The sequence below is a fragment of the Aythya fuligula genome, chromosome 15 (genome assembly GCF_009819795.1).
Source record: "Aythya fuligula isolate bAytFul2 chromosome 15, bAytFul2.pri, whole genome shotgun sequence".
NCBI classification, from domain to species: domain Eukaryota; kingdom Metazoa; phylum Chordata; class Aves; order Anseriformes; family Anatidae; genus Aythya; species Aythya fuligula.
This window is the reverse complement of record NC_045573.1, coordinates 9,622,908-9,644,703: the sequence shown is the minus strand read 5'-3', so window position 1 is coordinate 9,644,703 and position 21,796 is coordinate 9,622,908. Positions and strand designations below refer to the sequence as shown.

Genomic DNA, 21,796 nt, shown 5'->3' with positions numbered 1-21,796 from the left:
AGAGTAAGTTCAGAATACTTCATGGCCAAGTCAGATATCAAAGAGGAGAGACTACAGCAGGGGATTTCACAGAATCCCAAGAGGCAGGCAGAGGAGGGGAGGCTGCCCAAAGCAGTGTGGGGACTGAAACACAAAGATGGACAAGCATTAACTACCTGGATTTCCAGACATACAGAATAATGAGATTTCATACCCTTAGTGCAGAAGCATACGCTACGTTATGTTATGATAATTATATGATAATCCTTATAGCTACATTTTTAACAATTTAGGTAGCAGGCTTTGGAAAGCTTGAGTCTACAGCTATTTAAAGAAAAGATCCCAGCTGATCAGTGCCATGAGGTAGGTCTTCAGCTGTTGTTTTATTTTTTAGGGGAAAAGATAATTTCTTAGAATTTTTAGCAATTATAAAGTAATGTGAATTGTTTGTGCTTGAACACTGCCCAGCTGAAATCCAAGTGAACTTTCTTGTTTCTGTACAGCCAAATAAGGCCAAAAAGGATGATAAACAAGTAGTCGTTAAAGCTATATACGATGATTTTAGCTTGACTAATCTTGATCTAAAAGACCAGTGACAGCAATGTTTCAATCTATGGGTCATGGTGCCCATCCAATATACAGCAGTTATTCCAAATGTGGCTGTTTTCAAAATGGGAAAGACATTTCACTCTCTCTATGCCTTAGTGGGGTGAAACACGTAATGTTTCCAGCTTCTAGAAGGAAATAAAAGGTATTCTTGTATTCACTACATATGGTAGCTGTCAGAATTAGAATCTTTAAAGGATTTTCATTAACAAAAAGACATGGGTTTGCCGAAGAAAGTTGTTTCTTAAAAAAAATTATATTCCGAGGTTAAAAGAAGATCTGAAGAGTTACTAATGGAAAAATAAACTAAAGTACAGAAATAGAAGGAGGAAATGCATATCGCAAATTAGTCTTCATTACCATGACATGTTTCATCCTGGGAAAAGTGTGATGGGAATTTTTATTTTATCTTTGCATCAATTTTAGATTTGGTATTGGTTTTCATGTATTTTTGGGCAGATTCTTGACTGATATACTGTCATGTAATGAAATCTGGTCACAAGTGAGGTCAGAGGTATGCTAGCCTTTAAGGTACTCTGTACAGTATGTGATTTCTACTTCCTAAATGATTAATTTGTTCAAGTTATCAGTGGCACTCACAAATACCTGTATGGCTGGTGATCAGTAGCACTACTTTTTAAAAACTGTAGTATAAATATTCAGTCAGTCAGTAGCCACACTTTTAGGGATGACCTCCCAAAACAAATTCAGTTTGGGGTTATGATGTGTATTTGAAATATAGGGCAGACTACAGCATCACAGCATGATCCTGCTATAAACAATGTGCATGCCATCTTCTGCAAACAAGAATTTGTTTTCACATGAATCAACTCCTACCTTTGATTGGCAGAACTGGAAGATGCCTAATACAACAAACACAAAATTAAGTCAAAAGCATTCTCGATGGCATTTAAGTAACAAAGCCAACTGACTAGCCATAGAGAAATGCAGACATGGTCAAAATTGCAGGTCAGATAGAAGATCCCCATCCAATTAAACAGCCTGAGTGTTTTGTAGAAGTGGCTATGAATGATAAACCTAGGAGGGGATTTTGAGGAGCAGTAAGTTGTGCACAGCAAGCCTTATTACATTAAAATCTTTGCCTGACCCATGGTACAACAGCTGCTCCCACAATGTGGCACCGTCTGAGTGCTGGCAGGCCAAAACTCAAAGAGGAGGCCTTCCGCAATCCAGGACTCAGAAAAATAAGGGCTTTCAGAACAGGGCTGGCTTAGCTGCTATTTCACTATTGCCTAAAGTGATTGTATCAAGACTGCAGAAAGGTTGAACCCATGCTGTGTGCACTTAGCCAGTGCACCATGGCCTTGCACACAGATGGGCTGTGCCAGCAGGGAGATGCCAGGTCATGGTTGTTCTAGTTGCACTACATGCAAACAGTACAAAACGACATAAACTTAAGGATCACATTTTTTATAACAACTGATTTAGGATATGTTGGTAAGCTACCAACACTTAAAAATTAAAAACTGCTCAGTAAATACCCAGGATGCTCCGTGTTCCTCAGTTTTCTCAGTTTCCTTTAGGGAACTCTTAAAGATCTGTTCTCCCTAGACAGTTTTACAACTACAGTCTCCAACTGGTTGCTGTAAGCTCTAAATCTCTGAAACTTCCTATGACATTGATACCTGCTTCTTATTTCATCAACAGGTAAATTTTATACTGAGACTGGAGTTCAAGCTCATTGAAGGTGAGAATATATAGTTCTATCAAAATAGGAATTGATTTTGAATATAGAAAGACATGATAATACTGAGGTATACTAAAATGGCTGAGTTTACTTACGTGCACAGGATAGACTGGTCTTCTCGATCTGTGAATAAAGAAAAAAAATCCATTAACTAGGGAAAATGGCTAAGTCCTGACAGAAGCTGTTATATTTATAAGGACTTACATTGAGCAGTCTAGACCTTCCAAAATCTGGCAATTCATGATTAGTCAAAAGTACAGGGTTCAGATCTTACATAATTTGCCCTCATATTTAAATCAGCATCTCTAATGGAAATATTTTGTACAAAAAAAAAAAAAAAAAAAAAAAAAAAAAGAACAAAAGGTTAATAGTTCAAAAATATTTTTTGCAAATTCCCAAATTCCATTAGAGATGATCTATAATGAGCACAGCAAGAGGATCAGGCTCTCTATAAGAAGATTATAATTGATGATTTCAAGCCTGAAACTCAAGTTTTTACTATGCTTATGAAGTATGGCTAGCAGCCCACTTCAGACAAAGTCTGGATAGATAAGGCATCAAAAACTAAAATATTTGAAGGTGGCTATGGAAAACTTTAGATTTTGAAGGCAGACCAGTCCAAATAACTGAATGATGTACTCAATGTATTTTATTTCATATTTAGAGATAATTTTTTATCAAGAGGACAGATAATTTCTGTAAGGTATCCTCCAAAGACTGAGACAAAATGAGATACTTCACATATTTTACAAAAGCCTATCAGCAAGAACATAAGTATTCTTCATATTTTACCATGAAGAGGATTATCAAACACATATTGGATAGAAATTTATAAAAAGGTGAACCAGAATTTCCATTTCTCCTGTGTATTACATTTAAGAGGTTTCTGTGTGGCAGAGACCAATATGCTGCAATGCTGCAGCACATTTTAGCATTACATCATAGCTCCATAATCTTGCCATGTACCTCCCTGTTCATGCATTTGGAGTCAGAGTTTCTTTTTACCTTCAGAACTTTTACACATAATTTTCTACCAAAAGGCTGATATCAGGCTAAACTTAGGCTGTAATAGACAGTGAAAACACACTGAAGTTTCATAATGTGCTCCACAACACTAAAGTATTTCCCAAAGCTCTACTGAAAAGTCTGTGTTAAGGGGAGGCTTTACAGTTTGCCTCTGCGGAAAGATGCGTGTCTAGCACATCTACTGTGATCACTTCTGAAGCAGAACTCTTTTTTTCAGCATGGGAATGGTCAAACTCTGGTACAGGTTGCCCAGAGAGGTGTGGTAACTCCACCCTTGGACATAGCTACAGATAGACTTGATCAAGGCTCTGAGCAACCTGTCCTGGCATGAAAGCTGGCCCTTCTTTGAGTGAGGCTGCCTCAATCTGCCATGTACAGAGGGTAATATTTACCAGATGGAGAGCACACATTTGACCAGGGAAGCCTCTGGGCAAAGGTTAAGACCCAAACCCCTTCCTCTTTTTATTCAGCATGTTGGATGACCTGCATGGCTACCTATCTGGTTGCTTGCCCCTGTCACTGACCCTGTATGTAATTAATGCCATAAGATAAACAAGCTTTCTGTATTGTGTAAAGATAATGGAGATAAATTCAACCTATTAAGCTTTCAAGTTGTAATTGCTGCCTGGACCACAGCCAGCCTAGAAAAAGCAGTAGTGGTTTCTGCTCTGGTTTGGATTGGTATTAAACAACTGTATTTAGTCCCAGTTCTTCAGTAACGTTTGAGCAGATGCTATAATATTAACTGCTTTATTGATCGCTCCCACAGCAAATGGTACCACTTTACCACTTTAGTCAGTAAATTGGTGGAAAATGAATCATTTCATTGCTGTTGGAGGTATTTGTCAGCAGTCAACATTGCAGGACTCTTCCACGTACACATTTTGGAGAAGAAGAACTGTGATCCATGTTTACCTTTTGCTGCAAGATACCGAGCTAGGCTTTCTCTTAGGTTAAAAAAAAAGTGAGAACACAGTTGAATTTTGCTAAAAATACACTGTTGTGTAAATAGAAACCATGGGCATATATTGATATTACATCACAAACTCATAAATACCATAGAGAAAACAAAATTGACTCCTTGATACAGAGTTGCCAGTGGAAATTCTGAGCTCAGGGAACATTTGAAAAAATCAGTTTCTTCCAAGCCAAGTGTTTTCTCACTTCTCATCACTGCCCATTGCTGCCCCTCTTTTCATCCCTAGGAAGTGACAGACCCCTCTTGAAGGTGTCTCATAAACTGGCCCACCACAGGAGCTCACACAAGTGCGTGTATGTGGGCAGCTTGGCTGAAATATAAGAAAAAAGGAATGGGAAGGTCAGGAGTTGCACCAAGTGCCCTCTGGGCCAGTGAACAGACCATACAAGCCAAGCAGGAGTTACTGAATTTCTTCAAACTCAGACAGCCCAGCCCTTTTTCAGGTAGTGGAAACAAATCAGAATAAGAAGAAAAAGGAGAGAAGGGTGAGTCTTTGGTGTGCTGCCAGAGGCAAGGTCTACTTGCTGCCCAAGAAGGAAAGGATGCCTCTGGTGAAGCAGCACTGTGTAAATCAGATATGCAACCTGAGGGCTACTGGGATTCTTGGAGGGAAAAGGAAAACTATTTGCTTGTTTTCAGCTTCCTCTTGTAATCCCAAATGGCTTCCGGGATCATACCTGTGTGATTTGATCATTCCCTGTAGGTGAGCAGCCCCATGGCATTCTTGCAGAATTCTGTGGGGGAGCAGTGAGAAAAGGCTCCTTTCTTGGTTACTGGCCCTTTTAAACATCTTGTATACTTGGCAGCCATATGAAATTCTGAAGTTTTAAGCCCTATGTTGCTGAGCTGTGCATCAAACCTCACACCAATCAACTGACCTATGCACATTCATGGAGGGAGAATGCCCAAAATTGCTATATTGCCTTCAGAAGTTTTAACGAATTGCAAAGGTAAGGATGGAACATATCAGGAAACCTGATCCTAATTTGTTATGTCATGATCTGCAAATACCTGCCTCATTTACTTTCCAGGACTCTCCAGATTGATTGCTTCTATTTCTGTTCTGGGATATTTTATTCTATGTAGGAAGGATTGTAGCTGGTTTTGGGAGCCTGCAACTTTATGTGGGTAGATTTATCAGGAGAAAATGACTCACAAAATAAAGCTGCTTAAGCATAATTTCTGGGGTTTACGAACTATCAAAATATATTTGCTATCTTCCAAAATCTCTTTGGTTAATTCTTTTTTGAAAGATTGATACTACCTGGAAGACTATCCTATCCTGTATTTCTATACTCCCTCTATGTCCATATTAGACATTTTGGATATTTTTGTGTTTTCTCCTCAACTCTAACAGTATACAGACATACTTCACAGTCTAAAAGCCACCAGCTTTCCTAACCCTGCAACTGAATTTTTTTTTTCTGGATTCTGCTTCACTTTTTCAGCAAACACCTCCAGTCTGCTTGTAAGAATCATATGCCCCTCTGTTCTCAATAGACCAGCTAGTTCTGCTTAATCACAAACAAAATCAGATGGTTTATCACAATGAAGCAGCAAGTTGGCAGCTTTACCATAAAAGGGAAAAACAGACTGAAGCCATGCTCCAACACTCGCTTACTGCTTCTTTACATTTGTTAATAACCACACTGCCTAAAGGGGACATTTCTGTACAGTCCTGCTAAGGACACAGTAAACAGCTGGCTTTTCACAGCAGCCTCCTTTTCTAGGACCTTGGGAACTGTGCTCCCCTCCCATACCTCCCAGTAACTACCAGGTTGTTTGTTTTTCCATCTTTTACTCTAGCTTGCTTACAAAGTCATTGCATAAAAATGGCTTTGCAGAAAATAGATAAGTTTCTTTGAGTTGCAGGAAGCCTCAGTATGTCTTCTCTATATCATTTACTGCCAGAGCACTTAATAAAAACCTAATCTTCCACATTAACATTTTATATCTATTATTACTGCTACATAACCTGACCTTTTGCATTTTTGCTGTTTACTGCTCATTTGCTGTTTGCCACCTGCAGGGGAGATGGCAGAAGGCAGCAGAGTTACTCATCCTTACTGGACCAGTGTCTGAACTCAGCCACCACTGACGCTGGCAGTGGTGCAGGAAGCCATTCATCCACCCACCTCTGGCTCCTCTTCCCTGCCCTGCACTGCTCTCTCTTGCATGAAGGCATGATGCAGCAGCAAGGCTAGCATGCACTTTAAAACTATCCCAGCAAAAAGCAAGGGGTGGTGGTAACCTGGAACAGTTCTGTGTGATGACTGCATGAAGAATAATGCTGACAGTGTTGGAATGAGGGGGTTGTATAGCAGCTGTGCTCCTGGAAAGCTACTGCCTCCATAACACAGGAGAGAGAGGTGAGTATAGAAGCATAGGGTGTTTTTTTATGATCACAGTCTCTAAGTGTAGTAGTAGTAAGCTAGCTGGTCTGTAAAGGCAGTTAGTTCAGTGAGGTAGCTCCTGGGGCCAGATTCACACACAAAATGTTCTCCTGGAATATTATATTCTCCTGGATATTTAGATTAAAGAAAAATTCTTATTCTGCCTTGAAATGAGCATGAAAGAATGACTGTGCTTGGGCCCTAATTGTACTGCATTAGTGACATGTGGTAACCTGCAGATTCAACAAGACATTTAGCACCCCAGTTTGAGCATGGAAGAGCATGGCTGTGATTTGGAAAAGTGCTCATAACAACCTGCTGCATGTGGCCATTTTATCTCTGTCCAGCCAACATCTCCATTAATTTCCATGTCCTGTGAGAAGTCAGCTTTTCTGCATATTTGGAAGTCCAATTATTTGATTCCTGTTAACCATGACTGTTACTACCAGAACAACTTTGATAGGGCTTAAGCATCATCCCTAAAGAACACATTAACCAAGTAAGTCTCAAAAGCAGAGGAGGGGCACAGAGTGCCTGGCTTATGCCTTTTGCTGGATATTTGTGCCAATAGAGAGGCTGGGAATATGAAGGGTTGTAATTTTCAGCTGATGAACCTGCAACAGGACAATCTGCAAACGCTATGACTTGGTTCACTGAGAGACAGAAGTTCCTTAGGGCATCTGAACAAGCTGACTGCTCTTGGCCAAGCAGCCCTGATCAAGGAGTACTAGAACGTAGTTCTTCAGCCTCATGAACCTAAGATATATTTTGCTTTGTCAAGAAGAAACTATGCAAGTTTCCCAGATAAGGAGCAATACTGAAATTTCACAAGGAAAACATTCAGTGCCCTGATCCATGTTTATGAGTATGAATTTCTGTTTATACTCTGTTTGTAAACATGCTTACAGAGACCTACAGAGCATTCTGTGCCTATATGTATTGCGTGCACACACGCACACAATCACATTAATGCCTACTTTCACCATTCCAGTGTGAATACAATTTGGCTGAATAACTAGAGTTATTTTGAGGTTTGGTTTAGTTTTATGCTCAAAACATGAGTCTGTTTTTCCAAACAAAAGCACAGCTTTAAAAGCAGCTGGGGCCCTCCTCAGAGCTGGAGAGACTCCAAAATGGCATGTGCAAGTAAATAAGCAAGAAAAGCGTAGGTGTCCTGGGCTTGGGATGCAAGCTGTTGTGGGAAGGCTCCCCAGCTGCCGTGCCAGCTGTGCCTGGTTGGGATGGGAGACAGCAGAAGAGCTCCCTCTTAAATGTTCAACTTATGATCTGTTCCCGCCTCCTTTTTTTTTTTTTTTTTTTTTTTTTTTTTTTTCCCCTTCCTTCCTATTTGTTCTCCCCCTCTTCTTTGCTGTCAGGAAGTTTTCCTTGCAAAAAGGACACATAAATCCTGAGGCGTGAAGCTTCCCCAAGAGTCGGTGGGGCTGGGACATTATTCCAAGCACCAAAAAAGTGAAGAGAATGAAGGAAAAGCATACACTTGTGCTGCCTCCTCCTCCCAGCAGCCAGCCTGACAGGCACAGCTGAATCCCTGCTGTTCTAGGTGCAGATAATGGCCACAGTGAAGGACAATGAAGCTCAGGTGGCTTCACCAGGGCATGTTAGGAAGAACAGGAGAGAAGAAGAGTGAAAGAGGTCCTTTTGCTGCTGGGATCAGGCAGAGAACTGATACTGCTTTCATCTTAAGCAGAAAAATTGTGCATACTGCTATGGTGAAACAATTCTTATTTTTTGGTGTAGGTATAGCATTATGTTCTTTTCTGCAGGTAGTTTGAGGCCCTCCCTAGGTGTTTTTTTCTCCCGTCACATTTTTAGGGGACAAACAGCAGAGTTCTGCACTGCTGAATGGGGAGAATACTGCTAAGCTTCTTGCAGAGCTTCCACATGAGGCTTGCTGCTTAAAGGATTTGGGGAAAGTAGACTGTTCTGACTTCAGGGGCTGTTCAGAGCCCTGTGCAATGCTGTATGCAGAGCACTGAGCTTGAGAGATGACCTAAAAGACAAATAAGTGACTGTAACTTACAGGGATCTGCTTATGCCAAGTAAGTTTCTTTTAGCTGTGGCTCCACCAGAAATGAGATTTACTGCATCACGTTATTCTAAAAGCTTGCACCTGCCCACTTAGCCCTAAACATTTCATGTGCTTGTCTTCATGAATAACTGCTGTTACATTAAGAAAGGAAGGAAGTCTGTTTTCAGTGTGTCTGGTATTAGCATGTTATTGATCCTCATTTGCTGCACTGTAATTCTGCCTTCTGGGATGCCTTCATAAAATAAGCTGACATAGTTCCAGAAAAGAAATGTTACATAAACAATAGGAAGAAAATGGTTGCTATTGTAAGGCGGATACCTAGTTCTCTGCATTCAGAGTTGAATTAATTCGAGCACTTTTATGTCTGAAAATGTAAGATCCTGAAGTTAGGAACCAAAGTTACACTTAGCTGCTCAAATTAAATTTAAGTAAATGATCTTCAGGAATGTTAAGTTTTTTGTTATCTGGACTATTTTGATAGCATTACTGTTAGTACGAATAAGTACTCAAGACTGCTGGGAGGAGAAAAGGTGCTGTTTATTGTTTTTCCCCAGTCAGACCTGAAACTGATAAACCTTAAAGCATTAAGCTCCAGATCAGGCAGCCCTAAACCTTGGGGCTGAGCTTGCCAAGCCATAGTCACCTGCAGGATCAGGCCCCTAATGAGGACATTTAAATCTGAAAGAATTCTGCATCCTCCTGGTTCTCTGGAGAACCCAAGGTTGCAGCAGGATGGCAACCAGTCAAGTCCCTGAAGCCTGTAGGTGTTGTAGCCTGTATGCTCACCTCTGTAGCTTTTTCGTCCCTATGTGATCTTTCCCTAGAACAAAATCCCCTTGGCCTGTCAACACTGACTGTGGAAATTCCCTGTGAATTTCTAAGGTTTCATTTGTACAATTTGTAGTCTCCTTTCCTTCTCTGTTAGGAAACAGAGCACATGAAAACTTAGGACTCCAAAGCATCAGGCAGTAATGAAAGTAACCCCGAAATGTTATTTGAATTTGATTGCTAGGAGAGAGAGAAGCAACGCCGACAGATGCAGCAGCGTTAGCAGCTAACTTTGGAATAGTCTCCACTGGTGGAAAGGGAGCTTTTTCCATGCCCGTATTTGCCAAAACTATTTGCTCGACTTTGAAACCTTCCCACATGCCTCGACACAGATGGGTAAAAGGATTGTTTTTCCTTTTTGAGTCACAGTGTTTGTGGACTGCCATTCCTGCCAAAGAATTTCTCCGAAGCTTCTCGAAAGGCTGTGTCTCCCTCTGAAGCAGACCTTTTCTGTCTGTGCTTCTTGCAGGAGCACATGTGGAACTCTCAGCTGTTTTCTCCCACATTATGGTATAGTGATTTCTAAGAACAGCAGCATTAAAATCGCCTACCTTGCAGCATGCTCCTGTAGGCTGTGTCCGCAATAGCATAGATGTGGGGTGGCATTTCGTGCCTCTTCTTTCCCTTGTACATGTCTATAATCTTCTCTGAATAAATGGGCAGCTGTTTGTATGGATTTATCACGACACAGAAGAGACCTGAATAAGTCTGTAAGAAAAATCAAATAAAAATGGAAATCAATATTGCATACCACCTCTATCTTGGGAAACACAGGCATCAGCTGAATTGAGCTATAACAGCATTTTAGCAAATAACACTTTCTTTTGTATATCACTTTTAGTGTGACAAATGAGGCAGTAATTTTTGGATGTATGTGTATGGATGTAATTTCCAAGTGCACAAATAATTATTTCTAATAAGCAAATGGTCAGAAAGCATGTGAATTTAGCTGCCTGTAGAAACACCGTGCTTTAATTTCATGTTGCAGGTTTCTTTTTACTTTAGTTACTTCCAGTACATAGTGAATCACCCTTATTTGTGATGACATAACTCTAATGTTTCATAATATTTTTATATGTGCATTGCATACTGGAATTTATTCTTTACTCAGGCAGGTGTCAACTTTTCTAAGTCTTAAATAATAAACTTGGTTTGATGTTACGGAGTCATTTTTAAAAAGATGATGTGACCACCATATAGCAGTGATGATTGAAGTGAGTCCTTGAAAAAAATTACTCAAGTTCCTAATAGACGTTTTATTAGAATTGTCCTATGCTTTCACTATGTAACTATTTCTGTAAGAGATTCAAGGAAAAATGTTTTATATTTAAGGTTTACTGAAGGTATTCATATAAAAATATGTATGTAAACAAGCAAGAACAATAGCTACCAGTTGATAGCTGTTCATCCAGCTGTTCATCCTGTTAATTTTTTAAAATTTTCCTTTATTTCAGGAAGCTCCAGCTATTGAACTGGGAACAGAAGTAATAGCGCCTGATAATAGATGACGACCCACATCACAGTTACCAAAAGTAAGTCATTTTCAAGGGTTTAATAAATAAACACAAAAAATATTAATAATAAAAATAAAAAGTGATATTATAGCTGCAGCCTTTAAGCCAGCTATTAATTTTAAAACCATGCCAGCCTGGGAAAAGAAAAAAAAAAATAGTGAAAAAAGTGTTCTTTATAACTTAGACATAAGTTGTTGGTATTCCCCCGCTGCATGAGTGAGTGCTTCGTGGTGCCCAGCTGCTGCCTTGCCCTAACCTTGGGGCTGTGTCAAAGGATGGATCAAGCCACCTTGGCTCCCCCATTAGGAACCAGGGCAGTGCAGGACTGTAAAATGCCATCTCGGAGGCTTGGATCCGGGCACAGGGATTTCCCTTTCCTGACCATATTAGGAAATGGCACAACACAGTCTCGGCACAGCCTGAGCACTTTATATGGTATTCAGCAAACAGGGCGAGAGCATCCATCAGCTCCTAGCAGTGAGGAGCAGGTTGGGTGCTCCTTGCTGAGCAGGAGAAAGTCTGGTGTGCTCTGGCTGTTGATGAGGGCTTCTCATGCCTTTTACAGGTTGTGATTTCATATCCATCTGCTCAAGTGAGATAACTAGAAAATGGAGTTCAAGATCTCCTTCAGCTCTTGATATCCCCAAGCTAAAAACTTTGCTACGGAAGGTAAATCATTACTGTGCTGGCTTTTCATTAACACCAGAGCTTAGGATGAAACTCTGTGCTAATCATGTTGAAATTAACTTCATTGCTGCAGGAATGACATGGTTGAAAAGGGCTATACTCTTTCTATCAGAATAACCAAAAGGCCCTAAAGGGAAGGATAATAATGCCTTTTTTATTCAGTAGTAATAGATTTACTGTATATGCTCAGCTAATAATTCCAAAGTAAGTAAAATAATGAGAGTAAATTTCTGATTCAGAAAATCACTTAGGCCTCACTTCCCTGATATTTATAGACATTTTCCTGACTTTCATCATGCAGAGTCCAAATGCCCCTGCATAGCTATTTATTTGCACTTGTAAGAGCTAATTTGGAGGCACAAGAATCAGGTTACTAAAGGGAAATAGCCTGAGCTGACAAAGTTCAGGAATCCCCGTTTCTGACTGGCCTGTGACTGATACCTCACCTGAGGGAAGTTAACCAAGACTTTGTGGTTTCACTACTCATAGTTCTAGGTATCTACTTTGGAAAGATTTGGGGAAACAGATTAATGTATGCAGTATTTTGAAGGCAAGGAAACCGGTTGGCTAAGCATGGGCTTTAAAGTGGTGAATTTGAAGTTTCTGTGCTTTGGATTATTCTTCTGGGGTACGGTCCTTCCTGGGAGGGGGGCATGCCATCATGTCCCTCCTGGAGGATCTGAAGGCAGGACCTGGTTTGAAGTATTTTAGGGATAGTGTCTGCACAGGAGTGCTGTCTCTTGGACAGCCACCACTGATTGGTATTTAAGGGAGATTGATGCAAATACACATCTATGTTGTAAATGTCTAAATTTGGGCAGAAGAATCCTGCCACTGGCTCCAACATACGTATATAATTTTCTGTAGGCAAGAAACTATTCTGCACTGTTGAGCAAAGACTGAATGAGTAGTGCCTATGAATGCAGGTACAAGAAACTTGATTCTTCATGCAAATCCATTGAAGCTAAGATTCTATTTTATTTATGTTTATACCATCATTTTTAGTCTAATTTCTGCATGGACAAGGCAGATTGTGTTTGTTTTAAACAATGTGAAACATGAGTTTGCCTTTCTTTAAGCAACTCTGATGAAGAAAAAGGCCAGTGTTCTTCCAGTCTATGGTCACTCTGAAGTACTGTACTCAGTCTTTTCTATTTAGTAATGTTTAAATGCAAGAGTATATAATTTATTTTTTTTTTTCCAAGTATATAATTTATTTATTTATTTTTTCCATCTAGGTTGGCTTTTTTTCCTGTAGTGTAACGGGGAATCCTTGCTTGCATCAGTGATGCTCTGAAGGGAAGAATATTAAGGTCATGTTTTCCTTGTATGTGTGGGACTCCAAGGCAAGTAAGATTGGCAGTGCTTGGCAAAGGGAGGAAATGGTGGTTTACAGTTAGTTTTGCAAATGGATAACAGAGCCAAAACTTCTATTTGGTTTTAGGGCTTTTTTTAAAAATAAAAAAAAACTCAAAAGATATGACATATAACAGTGTCTAGCAGCGCAGTTCTGTGTAAGGCTGAACATTTTTAAAGCAGCTTTAGGTTTCCTGAAAATACTAAGAATTTGTAATAGAGTGAAAGTAATTTCTTTATAACTGTTAATTAACCACCATCTTAAAATGTGGTCTCTGGAGAGAGAGACTAATTTCAGGTACACTTCAAGTTTGGACTCAATGAAAACAAATTTTAAAACAGTGGATGGTGCAATTAAATTAACTCCCTCTTCATGCAGAAAGTGGAAGCTCCACAAAACCCTACAAAGTGAACTGACTGCAAGTCTGGAAATATCTAGTCAGTGTTGTTTAATACAAACAAATACCATCCCCCACCTTTTATCACTCTAAACAGCTAGTAATTATTTTTAAATCTTGAAACAGTACGAAGTATTTACAGACAAATTCCATTTTAGTAATTAATGCCTTGTGCTCTAATATAATAATAATATAGAGCTCCCTCTGTTCACCTGCAAATATAGAATCCAATAAACTCAGATCTGAAAGTGTGGAAAGTCTAGCTTCTTTCAGGCATCTTGATGATGTGCATTTTAGTACATTCCTGCAGGAAAGATTTTGAGCTCTAGGTCTTTTAAGTTGTGCATTACAAATGGTTTCATTGTTGTACTATATATAACTATCTTATTTTCTGCTTCATTTCCTACCTTCCAAGTTAGCATTCCTCATATTAAAGAGAGCTCTACTCCTGCCTCCAAAACCACATTACTTAAGCTCTGTGTTTTCTTTCATTCACCAGTGGTCTGTCATGCAAGTAAAATTTCCATAGATTTGAAACTATCGATTACTTTCTCTACAACGTAGCACAGGGATTCAAAAGTCAAAGGTAACAGCTAAGTTCCATGGAAACTTCTGGGCTCTCTTACTGTGCAGTTTGTAACTATTGGCACAGCTGGGCTACAGGGTTGTTAATAGTAAAATACACTGGTGTTAACACGCTTGTCTGGATTGGAAGACAGAAGAATCTTGGCCCTAAATCCCATTAAGGAGAGGAGATTGGAATTTGACCAGGCTTGTCTGATCTGTAAGTTGACCAACAAGGAGAAAAAAAAATCTATGTTGTAGCAGATGTGTCTTTCATTCAGTATTGCATTGAAGGATAGGAGTACCCAACTGGATTCTGGTGGGATTACTCACTCGAACATGAGGTTTTACTCAAGAACTCACCAAACCAGAACTTTTCAGCTATCTTTTAGTGGGAGTTTTGGCTGAGAAAAGAGTATGTGGCATGGCTTTTCTGCATGTTCTAATTGTAAGTTACTGCTGAAGCATATGAACTGGAAACTTCTGAGGTTTCCATTCAAGTCATTGAAAAGCCCCTACTGATCTTCAGAGCACGAGGACTGAGGTGGTGTTTAACTATCAGTAGGTACTCTCCAAGCTGACATCATAATTTCACAACTAGCAAGCTCTGGGGAAGAAACCTTCATGTGTTTTAATTTAGTTGAATAAAGAAGCAATTATTAAAGAGGCAGAATAGTAATGGGGAATAAAGTCAATGAGATACATTTTTGGTTTGGGGTCCTGTTGCTGAGGCAGGTGTACTTGCATGGCCATGTTACACCAGTACTGTATCCCTGACAGCAGCTGAGATCTACCTTGTTTGTGACAGGACGTGGTAGCATGCAATAAGAAGTATGTGCATTTGTCTCTACTTACATAAATTAAACCTGAGAAGTATCTCTCCCTTAGATTGTGCAGCACTGAAGCTTCATTGAGGCAGGTCAGCTCTGCCATGTCCTCCACTTTGGAGAACTTTGGCGGGTTCATCTTCTGGATGTCATCTTTGCTCAGTGTCACTTTCTTTCCATTTTCCGTCAGTTCAACTGTCACCTCATCCCCTTTCTCTTCCTTGATACTTGCTGCTTCAAATCCATGTTTCTCTGATGGAACCCAAACCAATCTCTTCGCTGACCAGTCAGCCTGGGCAAGTGGGTTATTAATGAAGTTTTTGTCCACAAAGAGGAATTTCTCATCATCGCTGAGAGGTTTTTGAGCCATTTTGACTCAGTAGTCACCTGTTGAGGAAGCAAAATATTCTGCTTTAAAAGGGAGGTAAATATGGAGGTGGTCCAGGCAATTTGGTATTTGTCAAATCTGTGCCAAAGCCCTGTAGGTCCTGTGTCATATCCTACATTTCCATGCAGATACTTTGGGGTGCCAGATTAGATACCTTAGAGAATCTGTGCTTAGATACATGAGTCCCACTCTTTTGTTACCATGTCTGAAATCAAAACCTTCAGAGCACTAAAACAAATGAGGACTCCTGAGCTTATTATCTTTGTTTTGTTTGTATGGTACTGAAGATCAGAGAGAAAAGTAAGGCATAATTAGCATCTATGTAATTAGACTGTCAGGATTGCACCAAGGCTACCATCTGAACAGTTCCCTGCAGCCTCATCTCTTGCCCATCACTAAGCTAATTGAATTCATATATATTCACTAAGTTAACTGAATTCAGATATATTCAAAATTTATAATTGCCCAAATACTGTTGGGTGTGTACCACAATATCAGTATAATGAAATAATTAGTAGAAGAATAGTTCCCAGGCTGTGTTCCAGAAAGAACAGAAATGAACTTTTCCTGTGAAGGACTATTTCTAGTCTCTCTAATATCATTTCACTTGGAGAAGAAAAAGATTAAGAGAAAATCAAAGTAAAAAACTTAATGTTTGAAAGCAAACTCAGAGGAAACAAAACAAAACCCAACCAAAATAAAACCAACCATTGCTATCAGTAGTGCTCATGAAGAAGAAGTAATTTAGAATTATTTTCTTTCTGTAGCGCAAGACGATGAGAGCTGATCATTTTTGAAGGAGTAATGTCCACCATGTGAGAGACGGGGAAAAGAAATACAAGTTATTAGATGTATGGACTTGGATAAAATTGCTGGATGTATCCACTCTGCAGGTGAGAGTAACAGGAGGGTTTTGGCTGCTTTGTGCTGTGTTGGGAGGGAGGAGACAGCTTCTTTCCTGCACTGGCCATTGGAAGTCATGATGCAGCTGCAGCAGCTGGGCTGATAACACTGGAGTGTTCCTACATGTGGGACACACAGCCCTCAATGAGAAAAGGGGAAAACAGAGGTCTTGTGGTTTGCTACAGGGCAGGAAAAGCATGGTGCTAGTCAGGAAACCTGCTGTGCAGCAGAGCAGAGGGCAGCTGTGGAAAGTGGGGAAGAGTATGGCTGAGAAAAACATCACCAGGAGACAGAGGCTGTTTCATTTCCTTATTGAGAGTGAATGTAATATTTACAGTATTCAGACAAACACAAATCTTGAGGGACTTTGGAGAAAATGCTAAAGATGTCTGCAATCAACCCATAAGCAGAATGATATTTGTAAAGTATGTGTATGTGGACAAATGGACACCCTGTACTCTGGGAGTATCAGAGAGTGATTTCCAAGTATTTGTCCCCAGAGCCTTTCCACAGATTCATATTTTTTGCAAGGCCAGGCTGTGTGAGGAGGTCTGAGAGAGAATCATGGATCATGCAGAAGGTGACCTGAAGCTTAAAAACAAAACTAGGATTTTAGAGGCGCCTGAGAGGGTTAGCTGATATCCCCGTGGAAATCAGAAGCCCTGACTCTTTAAACTCCCTTGACAATGCTCTCATGTAAAAAAATCCATCTTTCCTTTAAATATGATTTCTCTAGAGCCACCTAGTCAGAAAAACTCCAAGAGGAAATTTTACTCAGGTCATTGATGGGCACATGATGTAGGTGGTGAGGTGGGTAAATGGAAGGCAGATCCTAACAGCTTGGTTCTGTGCATCACCACTTGCCCATGCACGGCGTTCTCTGCTGTCAAGTCCCTGTGAGGGAGCTCTGCAAGATGTGGCCCTTTGCAGGCTCCCAGGGGATTCTTGGAAGAGAGCTCCAAGAGGAAACTATTTGACCTCTGTGTGGATTAAGGCAGAAAATGTTCCCTCCTTGCCAAGAGGGCTGGTAGAGTCGCACAGTTCCAATAATGGAGATGGTATTCTCTTCTACAGAGCTTTCCAGCTGGCGGCTGCAGGGTGAAGCTGGCTGGACATAGCTGCAGCTCCAAGAGCAGGCTTTGGGGAGCAGCAGGAGCCTGCCATGGCCTCTCTGCTCCTGCTGCAGTAGCAGTGGGCAAGGCATGTTCTCTGCCCCATGCCACAGCAGCACATAAGGAACTGCTGCGAAGGGGTGGGAGGATTTTGGGTTGCCATAGGGCCAGAAGAGAGAGCTATGTAGTCATCCTGAAAGGCTGGAGCCTGCTGCCTTTGGCTAAGTGCCAAGTGGCAGTGCATCCAAACTGATTGGAATTCGGTATTGCTGCCACCAAAACCTAGACTGAACTGCAGAGCTGGGTTTCACGGAGCCTAATCTTGCTACTTTGAGGCTGCCCAAAAATGATGGTGGTGGAAATCATTCTGAATGCTTACCTTAAAAACCCAACTGAAGATGAAACCTGCTACAAAGCACATCACCAGTGGGACAACCCAACAGTTCTTTGCTGTTTTGTTGCCCAGGGACCAAAAGAGAGTTCTGTTTCTTGTTACATCCTATATCCAACACAAAGCTTTACAATCATCCTCTGCAGGTCCCAGCATGATACCGAGAGCTGGTCTGCCTGTATTCTGTTAGGTTCTACTTCTTCCTGTGAGTAGAAATTTTTGCATCTTGTTGTGGTTAAATTTGGTCTTTTTGAAAATGAGGTGAGGTTGTAGTGCCTAAGAGGTGGAACAAACTGAGAAGCTTGGAAAAGAGTCTTTATTCCTAGATCTAAGCACTATATTTTTTCATAGTACAATACGATCCTGTGGATACCAGTTTAAACATGGTAAGAACAGACCTTCTACAAGAAACAAGGAATATCTATCTAGTCTGAGCCACGTAACTCCTCTGAAACATAATGAGGAGAAAACATGGATTTTTCTAAAAAGTTTTCATGAATGATCACCTGGAATCTGAGGATGGCATTTGAGTAGTAGCTGAGTACAGCTGTAGTAACAAAGGAAATTCAGTTATAAAGGGTTTCTAGATAGAAGGGGTAGAAGATGGGCCCCAAAGACTTGACTGGATTTGTCCTAGAGAGGTGCTGGGCATTTAGCTAATGGGCTGCTGAAGTTTCTGAATCAAAATCAGAAGTAAACCTGCTGGACCATCTCTGATCTAGGCTGCACTGCACTCCAGCACATGGCTGATGCTGGAGACGTGGTCCAAGGGGAAAGACTCATGACTGTCCATTGGGAATATTCCCTGAGGTGGCAAAACTGAGCCCTTAGCCAGACCCTGGGTTTCATCCATAGGGCTGGCTAAGAGAAATGGAGGCTAATACCAGTGGAAAGCTGTGATTAGAGGTTCTCATCCATTACTTCAGGTAAATCTTAGCCCAAATCATCTGAGTAAGAGCAAAGCCTGTTCTGTACTCAAAGCTGAGCTGTCCTGAAGAAGGGAGGAAGAAAAGCAATGGCAAAAATAATACTGACATGAAGTTTCTTGCCTCAGAAATATGACACATTACGCCAAGTGCTGGATGCATTTGCTATACTTGCCTAAATTCCAAATGTGCACATATGCAGGGCCATGCATACTTCCATAGGTTATTTTCTATTCCACTTTCTACTGCCCTGCTGCAGATATATCCTGCTGATTTTCACTGTCCTTTCCCCTATAATGTCAGTAACAGAAGTTGAATGCCGTCTTTACAATTAGTTTTTCCTGAGTATATTATTCCAAGGACAAAGTATAAATATCTCCAGGAAGTGCACTTTAATTAAAAGGTTATTGGCCAAGCAGAATTGCCTCCTGGGTCAGAGCTCAAAGGGAATGCTTTTGCCCTAATGAGAATATAAAGGACACTTCTCCCTTCCTCTGCAGGATGTGAATGTCAGTATAAAAGCTTATCACAGCTGTGCAGGGAAGGGTTATTAGAACAGAGGAACATATAACCAAGCATGTGAATTATTTTCAGGAATTATTGTGGGGAAAGGGAATAAATAAATAAATAAATTCTAGGCATGAATCCTGATCTTTTGACCTTTCTTTGGGACCTGGCTCTCCAGCACAGTTAGTTTTGTTACGAGCACTGTTAGAAATCCCTTATAGCCTCTTGCTTCTTCTTGCTGGCTACTGGGACCACCCCTCAAATTCTTTCTGTCATCACAGACAATTTGATCTGAACATGAAGTTGTTGTCAGTACTATTTTATTAATGCTGTTCAGCCAGGGAAGAGGGAAAGTCTGTATTTTAAGAGAGAACATTTTTAGTAATTTCACAGGGCTGGTTTTTAATACATTCTCTATGCACTTTAATCAACTTGTCTGCAAGTGACTTGGCCTCCTATCAGGTGTGCTCATCTCTGTTAATGCAAATCAATAGAGAACTATGATAAGACACTTGATACATCCAGAGAAATTGGTCCACATTATTATGTTATAAAATGAAAGAAAAAAATGGAAAAAAAAAAAAAAAAAAAAAAAAAAGACTTGAACTGCATTCTGTGGGGATAGATTCCTCCCTCTGGAAGATACTAGCTATTTTGAATAGCCTCAAATGTCATTCTATGAAGTAAATCAGATTCTGCAATTAGAATTCATAAATAATCTATATTTTAGCTGGACTACGCACAAGTTGGAAAGCTACCTTTTGCTCTTTGCTTCTTCTAAAATTAACATACTTGAAAGAAAAGCCAAGAGATTTGCAACTAGTAATTCTCAGTGAGTTATAAAGAGCCTGGATGCCCTGCGTACATCTATGCATGCTTCCATATATGGCCATGTTCTCCTCAATACTCGCTGTTCCGCAAAAATGTAATGATAACAAATTCAAAACAAATACCTTTTAGGGACTAGTGTGTCAATTGCAAATGAGATAATAAAAATCATTGTTTACATCTAAGCGAATGCAGTCAGAGGAGTATCATGCAGTAATTGAAGGGACTTCTTAGTTAAGTGCTTTGCCCTCCGGGGTTTCATCCTGTTAGCCTCTGTTAGTGGTTTATGGGAACGGAGAGCCTTGGGGGTTTGGAAAGTGGGACCGGGCACAGCATCTTCTTGCAAGCTGCCTGCCAGGACAAAACTTTAATAGAAAGAGAAGGTGGGCTTGCTTTTAAACAAGTGTATTTCAGAAAATATTTCATTGAGATGTATATGTTATATAATAATGATGAAACTTCTGATTTCCCTTGTATTTAAAATATCTCAATTTTTGTCTTCATTATAAGCATATATGTACACCTCTCACGTACATATCCACGTGTGTGTGCATACACATATATAAATATGTACGTGAGAGTAGCCAGTGAACTTCTGGGATGACACTGAAGCTGTTTTCTATACTGCCATCTACTGTCGTCTTACTTTACTCACAACATTTTGTTCAAGTTAGAAGTTCGCTTCTGTATTTTCCCTTTAAAAAGGGAATAAGTTGCATTTGAAATCACTTAAATTAGTCTAGGCCAGTGAATTAATCAGATTAATTCGCTTAAAAATTATTTCCAGCATATTAAAATGCACAAATATAATGGAAACATTTTTACAAAAATACCTATTTCTTCTCCTAGTTTTTAAGTATTTTTCCTGTTTAAAGACCAGAAAACTGGAAGGCTAATTACATTATTTGGTTTACTTTCATTAAGCTGCTCAGGAAATGCACTGTAAAAGCAGAAATGCTTAAAGAAGATCAGCTGCTCAGGCTAGCAGGTTTTTTCCATACCGAATGCTCCCTATGATGCATCCTTGCAGCACGTACCTGCTGCAGCCCGGCAGCACGTGGCACCTTGCGGGCTGCCTCGCTGCTGGCTCAGAGCGTGACCACTGCTCCCCAGCCAGCACCTTCAAGGCTCAATTCAGCCACAGCAGTCTTAGAAGTGACTAAGGACCAAGCTGGATCATCAACATGCACTGCCTCTTGCACATTTTAAATAGAACCCCATTAGTAATATACAGGATAAACCATTTGAGCATGTCTGGTAGATCTATTTCTGATTTGTATGCTCTCTGCAGGTTCACTCACTGAAGGGCTTTGCAGAGTAGCACCATCCTTGCTGCCTTACTCCATCCCAGCATGGTGAGCCCCCAGCCCCATTCCCAGCAGGGATGTGCTGCCCCCCCCCCAGTACTCACAGGCGTCCGATTAAGGCAGGGAGGGAACTGGAGAGTCAGGAACCTGTACAGCCACCAGCCGGGACAGTCCAAGTCCTCGCCGCCTTCTCAACCTCCCTATATAGAGGAGGAGAATCTTGTCAGTGGGGAGGGGCCCTGTAAACCACGTCCTGCTGGAAAATCCTCCCAGTACCTGGGTTAAAAAACCCAGCCTCAGCCAAGGAGCTCATTCCCAGCAGGGCCTACCCCAGGGCTGCTGCCCCTGTCCCCAGCTGCCCTTCAGCAAAGCTGGGTCTGGCATCCCTGGCTTTCCAGAAGGCATTGGGGGTACCCCTAACCCTCAAGTTTGGAGCTTCTGCTTGTTTCTGGGGGTGCAACTCTTTGGCCAGACAGACCTTTTAATTCCTTCCTGCCTAGGCAGCATCCTTGCCCCTTG

At 40.7% G+C, this 21,796-nt stretch overlaps 1 protein-coding gene across 2 annotated transcripts in view; it reads right to left on the bottom strand.

Annotated features, from left to right (window-relative positions):
* The window catches only part of MYH11 (myosin heavy chain 11), a 59,911-nt gene extending 38,474 nt beyond the window's left edge, over positions 1 to 21,437 (bottom strand). For both annotated transcript variants that reach the window (XM_032197897.1, XM_032197898.1), the window contains exons 1-4: positions 21,382 to 21,437; positions 14,944 to 15,302; positions 10,121 to 10,277; positions 2,389 to 2,416 (exon numbers count right to left, since the gene is read on the bottom strand). In XM_032197897.1, the coding sequence (XP_032053788.1) occupies positions 2,389 to 2,416; positions 10,121 to 10,277; positions 14,944 to 15,285 (527 nt within the window). In that variant the 5' untranslated portion in view covers positions 15,286 to 15,302; positions 21,382 to 21,437. The remainder of the gene's footprint in view (positions 1 to 2,388; positions 2,417 to 10,120; positions 10,278 to 14,943; positions 15,303 to 21,381) is intronic.
* Between the last annotated feature and the right edge of the window lie 359 nt (positions 21,438 to 21,796).